We start from the raw sequence: 14,897 nt of genomic DNA, 5'->3' as shown, positions 1-14,897 counted from the left end.
ATTTATTATTTATTTATGACAGTAGCGTCGTACTATAAATAGGTAGGTATTTACTCAATGTGTGCATTTTCTTTTAACACGATAACTATACTGTTTTTCTTTAGATAAAACATTTATAGTTTTAATAAAATGTCTATAACATGTAAAAAAATTAACTACAAAATTACGGTTTTTATTTGTTTTATAAAATCCAGTAACTTTAGTACCAAGAAGTATGTGAAAGCTAATGAAAAGGCTGAGAAAGTCATTTTCGGATACTAATTTTATCGCCCATTTTCCATACGAAGATTTCTAGTAGAGCGTGTGACGTAATAAATAGTAAACAGTTGAACTATTTTTTGTTTTTACAAGATCTAAACAATTATGTAATGTTGTTAACGTATGTTTGGGTGAATAAAGTTCAATATTTCGATGGCTATTTAATTTACAGACACATTCCGACATTAGCCGTATAATAAGCTACTTCCTCCGCTCACATTGGCCAGTAGTCTATAACTCTTTCCAATAAATAAACTATCTATCTAAAAAACAGTATAATAAAACTATCGCAAATGATTTTTCAAATTGGTCTAGTGGATCCTTAGATAGCGCGTTTAAATAAATAAACAAACAGATTTATATATTAGTGTTATAAATATAGATTAAAGCTTAATAAATATATTCGAATTATAAATTATTTAGTGGCACAATTTACAGTTTGCGTTTTTATTCATAATCCTGCTTGAAATATATAACGAGACAGGTTAAATAAATGTACTGTAGGAACAAAACACATAAACGTTAAGAAGGCAGTGAGCACTAAGTTTGATAAAAATGTTAATGACAATACATAGAAATGTATGCACATTTAGTTAATTAGTACCAGTTCCTATCGCAACGTCTGAACGCTTGCATGAAAACAAAACGTTATCATAGTGAATTGTGTTGTGCTCTGAGTTATTTTTATATTTTGCCTGAACTTTGCTGACGGTATTGTTTTTTAACCGATAAAATAGTTAAAAACAAATTAAAAATAATTTCGAATAAATCATTTATCGTTTTTAGAATTAATAATAATTTAATATCTGTATTATTGTAAATTGGAAAGCATTTCACATCTATGTTTAGTATAATTAAAACACTTTACATCGAAGGTCGCTTTATTATTTTACAATAATGTCGAATAGTGAAACCGTTGAACGGGAGTGTAGCGCGAGATAAATCAGCTTGTTTTCCTTATCAAGATTATAATAGTGATAAAAATATCCAAGAGAAAACTATACATTGGTTACTTGTCACGTGGAAGTCAACGTTTGTGCTCATACTGCGCCAAAATGTTGGCTAAAATATTCACAACCGTCAAATATACTTTAATAACAGTTAATTTTCTATTTCTGGTAAGTGATGTGATTACAGAAACGTTACATTTCAAGTGATTGGTGTTATTAAATGTGTATGTTTCAGGTGACTGGAATTATAATACTGTCCGTGGGTAGTTCTGTGCAGTCTGCGTACAATGGTTACCATGAATTCCTGTCAGAGAGATTTTTCTCTCTTCCAGCGTTTTGCATTGCGACTGGTATTATCATCTTCCTCATTTCTTTTGCTGGTTTTTACGGAGCATATATGGAAAACTATTACATGATTCTAGCGGTAAGTAACCACAGATAAAAAAATTATACAATTGATTTATAATGTAAATCCACTTTGTAGGTTTAATTAGAAAAAATATCTGCTATGCCAAGAATAATGATAACTCGTAACGAAATTTTTTTTGCACGTAAAAAAACGGTATCACGTACGGTAAACTTAAGTTAAGTGGAACTCGATTAGGTTGTTATTACAATGTTTTAAATAGATACATTCATAATTAAAATTTCTTTATTTAAGCAGTTATTTTATCTCAAAAGTCACAGCTGAATTTAGTTGGTATTTACATTTTATTGTCTGGGCGACGAGCGGCCTATTTTCGTAATAGAATTGTACCTACTTGTTCTATTTTAAAGGGAGCTTCATAAACTTGTACTCAGTTTGAATAAAAAAATATAGGCTTAGGTACGTCCGCTTGTGTGCATTTGGCTTAAAGTTACTTTGTATGAAAGTGTAAACGATTACAATTAAAAAAAGATTTTTCAAATTATTATTTTTTGGCAATCCGATTGTAAATTTAATTCGTTCAAATTGTTTGTATGTTTTACTAGGAGTCACAGTAACTGTGACTTAAGTGTAAAAAAAGTGTAAAAGCATTTTATTGATTTAAAATATTTTATCGAACAAATAATTGTAATTGGTACAAAAAGCACTATTTTAGAGTGCTAAAATAATGTTCAATTAAATTACAGACATAATATGCGTTAATATTTATTCTAAATTTATTTTTCAACTAACAACGAACGTCTTTTTTTAAATCTACGTATATTATGATACTGTATCTCTTTCAACACGTATATGAATAATAAAGATGAACATATCATGTTTTCAAGGACGGTAACAGTGACACGATACTTGGTAGTTTATGTTATTGTCACAGGTACAAAATATCGCTATTGCATAATGATATTTAATAGTACTGTTATAAGTGTTTACTTTGACAATATAAATGACAGTTCTTGTAGAAATGAGTTTTTTTTTCTTTTCTGGCGTGCATGTACGCTATTTGAGCGCAAAATATTCTGCCAATGTCATGTATAAAAAAACTGATAGTATAGTGACGGGAATAGATGAAATCTTGATACTGTGACAGAGAGCTACTTTTTTACCAAGCTTTTTTTATCCGTGACAATAAATAGGCCTCAACTCTAAATTACAAGCAGATAAAAAATAAAGAAATAATTATAAGCATGGATGACTTGATTTTATTGGATACAAGAAATGAGTATCTTTATGCACAAACTCTTGAAATGCATAGATATCGGTGTTTATCTAATTTCGTTCAAGTGACTAAGTTATAACTATTCGCATTGTTCACGATAAGTATTATAAACGCTGCAATATGGCATCTGATTACAAAAGGAAATATTATGTTAATAATGTTTTTATCGGGGCTTATTTAGTAGTAGAACTGTTTACAGAGCCCTTTGTTAATCTGTAGTACATTAAATAAAATATTTCTATATGTGACAATGTTAATGGAACTTTTTTTATATATGGTATAGGTAGGTGGACAAGCATATGGGCCACCTGATGGTGAATGGTCACCAACGCCCATAGACATTGTAAGAAATGTTAACCATCGCTTACATCGCCAATGCGCCACCAACCTTGGGAACTAAGATGTTATGTCCCTTGTGGACCTACGAGACAGGTGATGTATGTAGGCTAGCTAAGATGGCTATTACATACCATCATACCCATTCGCTCTTTCCTAATATATAAATTGAAAAAAAAAAAATAGTATACAAAATTGCAATACTCTTATGACCTTACATTACGTAAATGGTTATAAAAGTTCTCACATTACGTAATGGTTATCTACAAGGGCAAAAATATTACTATAGTTTCATGACTGCCAGAAATATGTTACTAGTAGTTTGTAAATTTAATCTATCTTCATAAATAAGTCTCATCAATAGTTTTTTTTTTTAATTCCTCTAGGCGCGCCTGTGTTGTCCTATAGTAGCTACGCCACTGAGCCTGAGATTTTCGTATCTATCTCATATACCTTTAAGCTGATTATTGAGGATTTAATAAATTTCTCTAAATCTTTCAGTTTGCAGGCTCGATGTTGTTGATGTTCATATTTCAACTGTCAGCGTGTATCGCTGGATATGTGTTGCGCGGGAACACAGTGGCACTCGTGCAGAAGCAGCTCATCAGCACCATGGATCTTTATGGTCCTGACAAAAATTTTGAAGTCACCAAGCTGTGGGATGAAGTACAGTCCGATGTAAGGTTCTTCGTCTTATATCTTTATAATCTTCTCTGCTACATAAATTAGTGAAAAATGGATATTATAGTTTTTTTTATTGAATATTATTTGAGAGTTTTAATAACATAAGAAGCGTATTTATAAGGAAGGAAAGAAGGAAATAAGTCAACTAAAATTTCCAAACTTTTTGAATTTTTCCAATATTTCATTAATATAATTCATTGTTTTGGATCTTAAAATAATAAACAATGTAAGAGGTGAAATTTATTTCATTAGATATTTGAAACTAGTTTAATCTCTTTTTACGTATAATATCATTTTAAAATCTACATTATGTGATAAGACCTGATTTGGGTCGACATGATTTAATATTTAGCACATGAGCCAAAACTACCTAGTAAAGAGAACACAAGGACATTGAGTTTTTGCTTTCTTAATTCGTTTTATTATAATTTATGCCATGCTTAGCGTTGAAGCAAGATATGCCTCATGAGCAAAAACCAACCTGCATTGGTGCAACGTGGTGGCATAAGCTCCGAAGCTTCTTGTTATAACCAGATCTATCGTTTCTATTTGGTATTTGTATTGAATTTCCAGTTTACTTGTTGTGGCGTGATCAACTCAAGCGATTGGCTGACTCCATTGAATACCAATGAGTCTCGAGGTGTTCCTGTCAGCTGCTGCAACCACGTCTATGGTGCTATAAATACTTTCACTTGCAACACCACAGTTGCATACATCACTGGCTGTTCTGAAGCCTTTGGTAATTGGGTTCAATCACACGCTGCGGCTATCGGTATATCAGGAATATTCCTTGTTTTAATGCAGGTGAGATTATTTGTACTATTTTGCCTTATATTTTTTAATTCTTATAAGTAATCCACAAAATAGTTATTAGTTCTTTTAGTATTACAAGATTAAACATGTCTCAGATAAAGATTACAGAAATTAGTCTGCAGCAATGGCAATAACACGTGCCTTCAATGCTGATGATTAAAAGTTATATTGGTCATTGATATTGTATATCTTTTATTACTTCTTGCCAAGTATTTTAAATCGTAGTGTATATTATACATTATTACAAATATCTCAATTAATTTGCGCTTTACACTTAAAGAGTAAAATTTATCATTGACCCTTTGCAAAAACTCATGAATTTCTAAAAACATTACATAGTAGAACCCTGGAAATTAATAGAAGTAATGAAAATTGAAGTAGAAAGAGTGGGTTTTGATTGACTAATTTGCTCGAACTAGTCTGTAAAATGGATAGAAAAGACATATTTGTTTTTTTGCTGTTTCCAGATAAATTTAATTTTTGTGTAAGTCCAACCATTGACATTTTATTTTTTATTTTTTAGGCTCTAGCTGTTGGTGGTGCAGTATGGCTGGCTAACATCACGAGACGAGAGAGAGAGTTTCCATAAAGTAATGTAATGAAAGCTTATGTTAGGTGTAATTTAAAAAAAAATACAATATTAAATTATAACATAAATATATATTGTTTTTTTTCTCTGTTAATAATTTTCACCGTGCTGTGGAAAAATAACAAAACGATGTTAATTATTATTTAATTAGGACAAATTGATATTGTAATTAAGAATAAAAATAAACTCCAAATATGAATTCAGGAATTGAAAACATACATTCAAAATAACGATGGTCTTCATATTATATATCACTTTGTATTTTTGTAAACAATTTGTCAAACATTGCATATTTCCCGTTAAAAGCTTGATGTACTTATATAATCTTTTAGTTATATAACTTTTATATAATAGTTATGTGTATTAGGTACAAGTGTGAATTTTGAATATATTATGTAGATATTAACACTGCACTCAAGCAAATATATGTATTTAAGGCCTTATTGTAAATAATTCTTATGTAAATAAAAAATAAACATTTGTTGACGAATACTAAAGCAGCCATGTGTTTGACAATCTTTTAACTGGTGGCCTTAAGCATTCGTGGAGAAAGGAAAATTGTACTTACGTATATCAAGATGGAAAAGTTTAAAAAATCAGAAAGTTGATCTCAATCATCAGTTTCAGATTTAATTGTTATTAGAGTAGTTATAATTAAGAAGATGTAATAAAGTTAGAAGGAGTCGGTATAAAAAACGGCAACATATTACAATATTTAACATCATATTTGCAAAAACTTGGAAGTAGTCACGGTAAATATACCTGGTGACATTTATATCCCCATACTATTATCATTCTCGTTACAAAGATCTACCTCGGTTCTTTGCTATTCAATATTTATAAGCGTCGGCATGGAATAAACGCACAATCCACTTATTATTTCAGGAAGATTTCTTACATCTAATTAACATAAATATTTGTGTAGCTAGAAGACAACTCTACCCTATGTATTTTGTAATGAGTTTTATTTTGACCCTATGCTATGGGCCTTGACAAAGTTACCGGACACTACTCAAGCCAGGTTTGCCGCGAAGCGTTTTTAGAATGATGATTTTATACACTATCATCATAGATAATTGTAGTGCTGTATTACTATTGCTTGTAATAAATATTAATAATATTTTATTTATTTTTTTATTTACCACCAATGAAATAAGCCCATTTTTGACCTCAATTTTTATAAGTTTTACTTTTGAATTAAAAACGAGGTTGCGTATATGCTCTGTTCAATTTTTATGTATCAAATTCTCTGTTTTTTATCGCTAACCTACTAACACATTATACTAAACGTGAGATTAATCAGTAGTGTTTGTTCGGATTTGTACCCGCGAACTACCACGATACTACCTACTACGGTTAAATACCAAATTTAATGGATATAGGTGGCCCAGTCTTATAATGAGTCTTTCGGTAACGAATTTTGAATTTTGATATTATCAAACATACATAGGTATGAGTCGAGATGGCATAATGGTTGGAACGCGTGAATCTTAACCGATGATCGTGGGTTCAAACCCGGGCAAGCACCACTGAATTTTCATGTGCTTAATTTGTGGTTATAATTCATCTCGTGCTTGACGGTGAAGGAAAACATCGTGAGGAAATCTGCATGTGTCTAATTTTATTGAAATTCTGGCACATGTGTATTCTGCCAACCCGTATTGGGGCAGCGTGGTGGAATAAGCTCCAAACCTTTTCCTCAAAAGGGAGAGGAGGTCTTAGCCCAGCAGTGGGACATTAACAGGCTGTTATTGTTGTTGTATACCTACAGTATTCAGCGAAATTTACAATAAAATTTAGTAGTTGTCAGTACTATGCGTCATATTTTTACTAAATAAATAAATTACATTTTTTTTAATTGTATTTTCTTTTTATGACTTCATATAGGTATATTATCGTTACAATGTGGGTATTTGTGACGTCACACGTTTCAACCAATAAACACGAGGCCACTGCCATCAACAGTGGAAACATTAACGTGAAGTATTATTAGTATTTATATGTATGTATTTACCATAGCTTACAAAATACATACGCTAATTGGTCGAAGAAAATTCGACTCGTATAAAACTAGTAGTCATTGAGCCGAGCGCGCGATAGCATATCAGTTGATAGCGATCCTGAAAAGTGTCGCCTTAGTTTTCAGTGTACTAATAACTGTCATTTAGTGAAGGTGCCCGCGTTAATTTCGACTGTGTTCTAAAATGGCGCAGAACAATCTAGAAGTTGGCATGAGGTGCATAAAGTACATGCTGTTGTGTGTTACTGCTATTTTTGTGGTGAGTTAGTCGAACATACGTATGATATTTAATTTTATTTGTTCCGCTTATCAGCGTGTGATGTGGCATCGTTACAGGTATAGGATAGATTAAAGCAACGCAGTTTGGTATATAACGATCGGTATTAACTCGATTGTATTACCTAGTATATAGGTTTTCAAGGTTTTTGTAATTATATTTTTATATGAAGGTCTTCTTTTAATGTAATCCGCACAGCCTATGTTTTAATTGGTTTTCTCGTTATACTGTTAAATCCATTGCACTCAACAAATATTGTGTAAGCTTCATTATTAATAAATGACTAATAGCGATATCAATATTTTTATTATGATGGATATGACGTAATCGATAAAAGAATACGTTTTGTTCAATAAAAGAAACAAAACATAGAAATTCTATTTCAACGTTCAATTCAACTATAATGCTAGAGGAAAATTTATACTAATATTTTAAGATGAAGTATTTGTTTGTATGAAGATGTTAAGATCAACTACCGGTCCGATTTGAAAAATCTTTTTTCCTTATTATTATAGCCTTTTATTGAGAAATATTATATAAATGTACTATATAATATCTTCACGGAGTACCTGAACGTTATTCTGACTGTGTTTTCTCAAAAAAAGACTGTTATATACTTCTTACAATGCCAATTTTTACTGGTAGTCTTGACTACATACAGTCAGGAGGCACATACTGCTTCGATGGTCTAGTCACTAGTGGCTATATATAAGGCCACAGGTCATGAGGTCTTGGGTTCAAACCGCGGTCAGGCCAATAAAAAGGTTTGGGGTTTTCTCGGATCGCAGAATCTCAGTAGCAGCCCGTAGCCTGCAAATTAAACATACATATGTAGGTACAATCCCGTGCCTCAGAAAGCACGTAAAACCGTTGTTATTGCGTCTCAAGTCTTTGTGGTCATTTCGGATTGCCGTCTTATTGTATAAAAAGAGTGAGAGAATAAAGTACATCTGTGTTTGCGCACACACTTCTGTACCATAATATGTCCTGCGCAGTTGGCTGATCCTTCTTGAAATGACCGTCGTGGTCAAAATCGGATTAAAAGACATTAAATATACAAAAAAAACTGTATTGATTATATATTGGATAGAAATAAGTATAAGAATACTATATACAAATACATACACGTATCTACTGTAGTCTAGCAGAAATAACTCACGTGTGCCAAAACATTTACATAATTATTCTTCATATATAGCATTGTTTTCTTGGCTGTGACTGCTAATATTAGAAGAAAACGTATCAATTGTAATGTTGATGACATACGTTGTTTCATACAAACAGCAAAGTTAATTCCAGACCGCGATATACGGCAAGAACTGAAAATAACGTTATCTGTAATAAAAACAAAGAGCAAGATTACTGTTGACACATACAACAATACAATTTCTATTTCAATTATACGTATTCCGTTGTTTTTTTTCTATAAACACTAAAGCTGCAGAAGTAATTTAAACGTATCGAAATTATTCTAAGTAATAAGTGATTGACTTTTAAAGACGCATTTCATGTTAATTTATCATAATTTAAAGTTATGTTAGTAATTAGTTAGAAAATTACTGATTTAGTGGTGTGTGTCATGTTTCAAGTTATATAAAGATCTTGGTTAGCTGCTCATTCACGGTGGAAGAAATTGTTTATTTTTCATGAAGTGCCAATTTCTATGGGCACATTTGCTAGTTAGTCTTCAAATATTTAAAAAAAAAATCGTATCTATATAAATTTAAAAGTCGAATTATCGATATATGTTTCTCCAAGTGACGGTTTTAAAGCTATCATATTTTTGTAACGGTTATTAGAGATTTATTTAATTGTAATAATAATTTTGAGTGTTACATTTTGTATGTACACTTATCGTCATTTAACTCAGATATATTGCTTGTTATTTCATAAAATCATGGTAAAATATTTTATTTGCTTTTTATTTCATGCAAGGAAAATATTCATTACGTATTTCGCAAACAATTGTGAAATACAAAAAAAGTAGCATTGCCAACAACATTGAGATAAATTTGTCTTACAATTTAAAAATCTATAACTTTAAAAGTTTTTTATTTCAGTTTCTACGACTTTTTTATCAAATTACATGAGAAAATTAACATCATCACGAACTATACATAATATAGATATGCAAAGTAAGATATATTTGTTACAAGCATCGTAATATTTATAATATTGTTTTATAAAATTTAACTAAAATCATTAAACATTGTAATGATACGCAGTAAAAATATGAAAATATCATATTATGTATAGTTAATAGGCATAGTACTTAAATAAAGTTAAACGGAATAGTTTCATTCTGCGACGGTCTAATAAAAAAAATAATCGTAATTAAGATTTTTTTTTAATTTAGAATTTTACTAAATGTCATCATATTTGTAATGTAGATATATATTATAATTTAAATTAGCAAGTTATAGGGTGAAACAAACCGTTGGCACGGATGTAACTTAAAGATACAAATTATTTATATCCGTGCCATTATTTTTATATTTTCAATAATAAAATAAAATAAGAATAGTAATAAATACAAAATTTTATAAACACAATTCACCATTAACAGACTTTTATTTAATTAGTTTAGAAAATTGCTTTGTCATAATTGTCATAAATGTCATTTTGTCAGAATTCACAAATGTGAACTTAAAAACATTTACTCAATTACCTCCTATTAGAATGAAGTTATACTTAACTTTTTTCTAAATATCTTTTATAAATCTACAAATTTTATAAGTGTAGTTTTGCCAGCTCCAGCCATTACGGTATTCGGTACAACAATTTTCTTTTAAAGTACTTTAATGTCATAATTATATAGGTAGTAATAGTTGCCGTCCCGACTTCGTAAGGGTAAAATTAATACAAAGATACCCCTCACATATCGACTTGTATTTAATTTATGTAAAGTAATTATTATATATTACAAACAATACACAAAACAAACAGCAAAATACATACTCAATACATTGGAAGGTATACGATGGTTTTTTTTGCAATTCTTATACGACAGTCTTAACAAAGAAATAATTACAAAGTAATAATTCTCATGTGGTTTCCATTCTGCCGTTGCTTTGTAAACAATGCATGTGATATGTTAGTCGTGAAAAATCAATACCATGTACATACTGTAGCCGCATAACCGCTAATGCCCTTGTAGGCGTCGCAAGGTCGACTTTACCTCTAAAATTATTATTTTTATTTCTTACACTTTTGCTATACACGAGTATAATCAAATATACTACTACTGCTACTTTTTATTTGGTCGCATGTATATTAATTTTTAATTAATAATTTTAAGATAAATTAACATTTAAAACAAAAATATAACTTAGAAACATTACTGTTAAACATTACTACATTATTATTAGTTATTGCATAACATTATTATTACCTATTGTTGTTCTTAGCTAAATCTTTACTAATTTTAAAAATGTGAATGTACGTTTGTTTGTTTGTTACGCTTTTACGTCTTAACTACTCAATCGACAATTACTACATATTTATTCTAACCGATTTTGGAGACTTGCTAGCACTGTAGAGATAATTTACTCTCTACTTTCATATTATGTTTTTTTTAAAGCAAAAAATGAAGTTTAATAAGATGAAACTTTATTATAATATCAAAACAGTTTAGAAAATTTATATTGTAAAAAATAATTTTCGGGAGCGTTACCTAATGCACTTAAGTAAAAGGACAATAATAAATAATAATTGCCTATATAGACTAGCGCGCCCTGGCCGCTATATAGTTTATTATTAGCACTCGGTACGTCTTTATTCTTGTTTATCTTCCGAGTCACTATGTACATGTAATTATGACAGACGTATCCGGCAAATGCCCCACTCATACGTAGCCTTGCGGCGTACTGTCACTAATCAAAGATGAAACCATAGACAATTTACTACTTTTTAATGATTTGACATATTCCTAACAGAATGCTTGCTGGTCTTCACTTACTATTAAATATATCTACTAACTGAATAATATTAACAGTTTTATTTTTAGTTTTCCGAATTTATATTTGATATTGAATGGATTTTAATTTTAGATTAAATGTAGGTCACCATACACAATCGAAAATCTTGGTAAAATATATGATAGTAAATAAATATAACAAAAGACAATGTAAAGAAAAGATTCAATATATTAGGTATATTTTGTGCTCTCGTAAAGAGAATATCATGAGTTTATTCATGGTATTTTTCTACATGCTGGCATGTTATAAATTTTACCACATATGTATATATTCACCAAATGGCAGTGTATAAGTTTTGCTATATATTACGAGTGTCATAATATTCTGGTTGATTATATTATTAATGTTTTTATTTCTAGCTCACGTCCGCTCTCATCATCTCTGTGGGCACAACGATCTACGCGATCTACTACGATGTATCTTTCTTCCTGGACACGCAGCTGTTCTCACCGGCGACCTTTATCATCGTCATTGGAGTCATCATGCTCTTCGTTTCCCTATTCGGTTGCATCGGTGCCTTGAAGGAGAGCACCTGCTTGGTTAACATTGTAAGTTCGAAGATATTTTGAACACAACTGACATTGCAATCAAAATATTCTATTTATTTTTAATATACGTAATATATAATATTGGTCTACTTTAGTCACATTATCAGAAAAAACGAAACCAAAGTTGAGAACTTTACTGAGATATTTACTGGTGTGGAATAGTGCAAAGTCGAAGAGAAAAGAACAGAGGCAGCGTTGGTCTGAACAGATCAGATCTTATTGAATTCAACACATCCACCTAAGATATGAATCTCAGATATAAGGAAATGGCAGGGGGAATGGCAGGCAGGCCGTAAAACGGCCTACTTTTAAATATTCTTTCTTGTGGTGTTTTATGCGCTGACCATAACAATGGAATAAGGGCAAGTCATTGACAAATTGATATAAAGAGAAATTGTCTTTTATTAAAGCACTTTATTATCACAAAATACAAAGGAAATAGATAATGAAGAATGATTCACGATTATTTTTATGTGATAGTGAAACGAGCTGTGATATGAAGCGCAAATGTGTTCTTGATGCCTTATCGCTAAACTTCGCTTTTTCAAAGAAAATCACTTGTATAATTCCTGTTATAGTAGTAATTTGATTCACGGGTGAAGCAATCAGCGTCCATGATCAATATATTTAATTATAACAAAAAAAAAAACAAAACAACAATAGTTGGTATTGTTGTGTTCGGATTGAAGGGTGAGTGCGCCAGTGTAATTACAGGCACAAGGGACATAACATCTGCCAATGCGCCACCAACCTTGGGAACTACCCATGGTTGGTGGCGCATTGGCGATGTAAGCACTGGTGAACATTTCTTACAATGCTAATGTTTATTATGGGCGTTGGTGACCACTTACCATCAGGTGGCCCATATGCGCGTTCGCCTATCTATTCTATATAAAAATACTATTTTCTTAAAATATATAAATGAATAACAGGCGTTATAAATATGTTAATACATTACACAATTACAAAAATTAGTACAATTGGTAGCTTAATACAAATATATTTTTGTAAAAAATAATCGCTGTTGATTGAAATTAGTCACTATTTCGATGTTCAAAAAAATGTTACACATAATATTCTAAAATCGAATGATAAGTATTCCCAGGCAAAAAGATGAGATGGCCTAGTGGTTAGAGCGCGTGAATCTTAACCGATGATCGTGGGTTCAAACCCAGGCAAGCAACACTGAATTTTCATGTGCTTAATTCCTGCTTATCTGGTGCTTGACTGTGAAGGAAAACAACTAACTAACTAAGTAATACATACACAAATAAACAAAAGTCAAAGTAATATATGAATTCAATCTGATAGTATTAGTAATACTAATAAAATAATTAAATTAATGTGTTAAAAAAAAACTCAGTCCGGGATATCGTTGATTTTTTTGTTAAATTATCATTTTAACTTCAGAAACTTATCTGATGGTTCATAATAATATCCTGGGACATTATTCACACACGGCCATCTAATCCCAAACTAAGCAGAGCTTGTACTATGGAAACCAGATAACTGATATACTTGTACATACTATTTTTCTTTTGTAAATACATACTTATATAATTTATAAATTTCAGTTTGCAGTTATCCTCAGTTTGGTGTTGGTACTTGAAATCTCAGCTGCCATCGCTGCGTACACGTTGCGTTCTCAGGTCGCAAATATGTTGGACGCAAACTTGAGAGAGACACTTCCATCGTATTACAACAAACCAGAAGTAACCGATGCTTTCGACTTCATTCAAAGTAGGGTATGTAAAAACACGATAATTCTACATTCTTAATTTGAAAGAGTTTTTTGGGATCTACTTAAAATGTACAAAGATTAAATATGTGTTATGGAAAAATAATACAAAAATCTTTTAAGAATAATAGCTGAAGGTGTCATGATCGCAACGCTTTAATTTTAGGCAATCAATCGCCTTAATGTTTTTAATTTTTATATTTGCAGCTGAACTGTTGCGGTGTCGATAGCTACCTCGACTGGGGTGATGTGCCCACTGAGAAATCAGGTATCTCCGTAGCCAACATCACCGTTCCTTACTCCTGCTGCGCTCAGACACACTACCAAGTTGTTGGAGACATAGAAGTTGACGAGTGTGTTAAACTGTATGCTAATGGCTGCCTCCCCAGGATCACTTATCTGATCTACCAGAGTGCAGGCTTGCTTGGTGCAGGCGCCATGACGATTGCATTTATTCAGGTATGTAACAATTTTTAACTACAAACATAAATCCTTTTCCTTCAAAATATTTAGAGTATCTTGTATAAACTTTTCGTCATTTAAAAATAATGAAGTAGAATCAGATTTAGCAAGAATGTATTTTTTGTCTTATTTCAGGTTATCGGAATTGTATTCTCGTTCTCGCTGGCCAGTTCCATTCGTAAAGCAAAGTCTGAGCGCGAGCGCAGACGATGGGAGATCCAGGAGCGCATGGTCAACGCGTACACTTCCCTTAACCCCGAGAAGGAGAAAAGTGCACCCATAGTTTATGTCCCATTCCATGGACAAAATAATGCTTAAGGTTTATAACAAAAACATTTCGTCACTTTCTTAAAAAGAAACTATGAAAAATGTAACACAAATTAAATACAATTCTATTGTTGTTTTTTTAACCCTATCCATTTTGACGTTTGAGGATAATAGTCAAAAAATAAAGTAAAAAAAGAATTTTTAAATTGAAAATATCCGTAACAAGTTATAATGAAAATATTTTAAGAGATTATAAACATTCCAAGTATCAATTTCGTTAAACAGGACTAAATTATATATAACGAGATTGTGGACCAAATTTTTAATAATGTAAT

The 14,897-nt window shown here is 31.1% G+C and overlaps 2 protein-coding genes across 2 annotated transcripts; both read left to right on the top strand.

The window, feature by feature from the left end:
- Positions 1-858: 858 nt before the first annotated feature.
- On the top strand, positions 859-6,398 carry LOC126770079 (CD63 antigen-like). Its single transcript, XM_050489235.1, has 5 exons — positions 859-1,376; positions 1,444-1,632; positions 3,689-3,865; positions 4,445-4,675; positions 5,208-6,398. Exons 1-5 carry the CDS (start codon positions 1,314-1,316, stop codon positions 5,271-5,273), a joined length of 726 nt encoding a protein of 241 aa, XP_050345192.1. The 5' UTR covers positions 859-1,313; the 3' UTR covers positions 5,274-6,398.
- An 879-nt stretch (positions 6,399-7,277) lies between these two features.
- LOC126770060 (CD63 antigen-like) lies at positions 7,278-14,617 on the top strand. The gene is made up of 5 exons (XM_050489205.1): positions 7,278-7,552; positions 11,907-12,095; positions 13,670-13,840; positions 14,041-14,292; positions 14,431-14,617. The coding sequence occupies exons 1-5, from the start codon at positions 7,478-7,480 to the stop codon at positions 14,611-14,613; spliced, it is 870 nt and encodes a 289-aa protein (XP_050345162.1). The 5' UTR covers positions 7,278-7,477; the 3' UTR covers positions 14,614-14,617.
- The last annotated feature ends 280 nt before the right edge of the window (positions 14,618-14,897 follow it).

Source organism: Nymphalis io, chromosome 8 (genome assembly GCF_905147045.1).
Source record: "Nymphalis io chromosome 8, ilAglIoxx1.1, whole genome shotgun sequence".
Lineage (NCBI taxonomy): Eukaryota > Metazoa > Arthropoda > Insecta > Lepidoptera > Nymphalidae > Nymphalis > Nymphalis io.
Note: the sequence above shows the minus strand (reverse complement) of the source record. Positions and strands in the feature narration are given on the sequence as shown.

Bases quoted from the DNA above. Each gene is read 5' to 3' on its own strand.
- LOC126770060 (XM_050489205.1), top strand. From the start codon at position 7,478: ATGGCGCAGAACAATCTAGAAGTTGGCATGAGGTGCATAAAGTACATG. The intron at 7,553-11,906 runs GTGAGTTAGTCG...TTTTATTTCTAG, and splicing joins GTGTTACTGCTATTTTTGTG to CTCACGTCCGCTCTCATCAT. The intron at 14,293-14,430 runs GTATGTAACAAT...GTCTTATTTCAG, and splicing joins TGACGATTGCATTTATTCAG to GTTATCGGAATTGTATTCTC.
- LOC126770079 (XM_050489235.1), top strand. From the start codon at position 1,314: ATGTTGGCTAAAATATTCACAACCGTCAAATATACTTTAATAACAGTT. The intron at 1,633-3,688 runs GTAAGTAACCAC...TAAATCTTTCAG, and splicing joins ACTATTACATGATTCTAGCG to TTTGCAGGCTCGATGTTGTT. The intron at 3,866-4,444 runs GTAAGGTTCTTC...TTGAATTTCCAG, and splicing joins GGGATGAAGTACAGTCCGAT to TTTACTTGTTGTGGCGTGAT.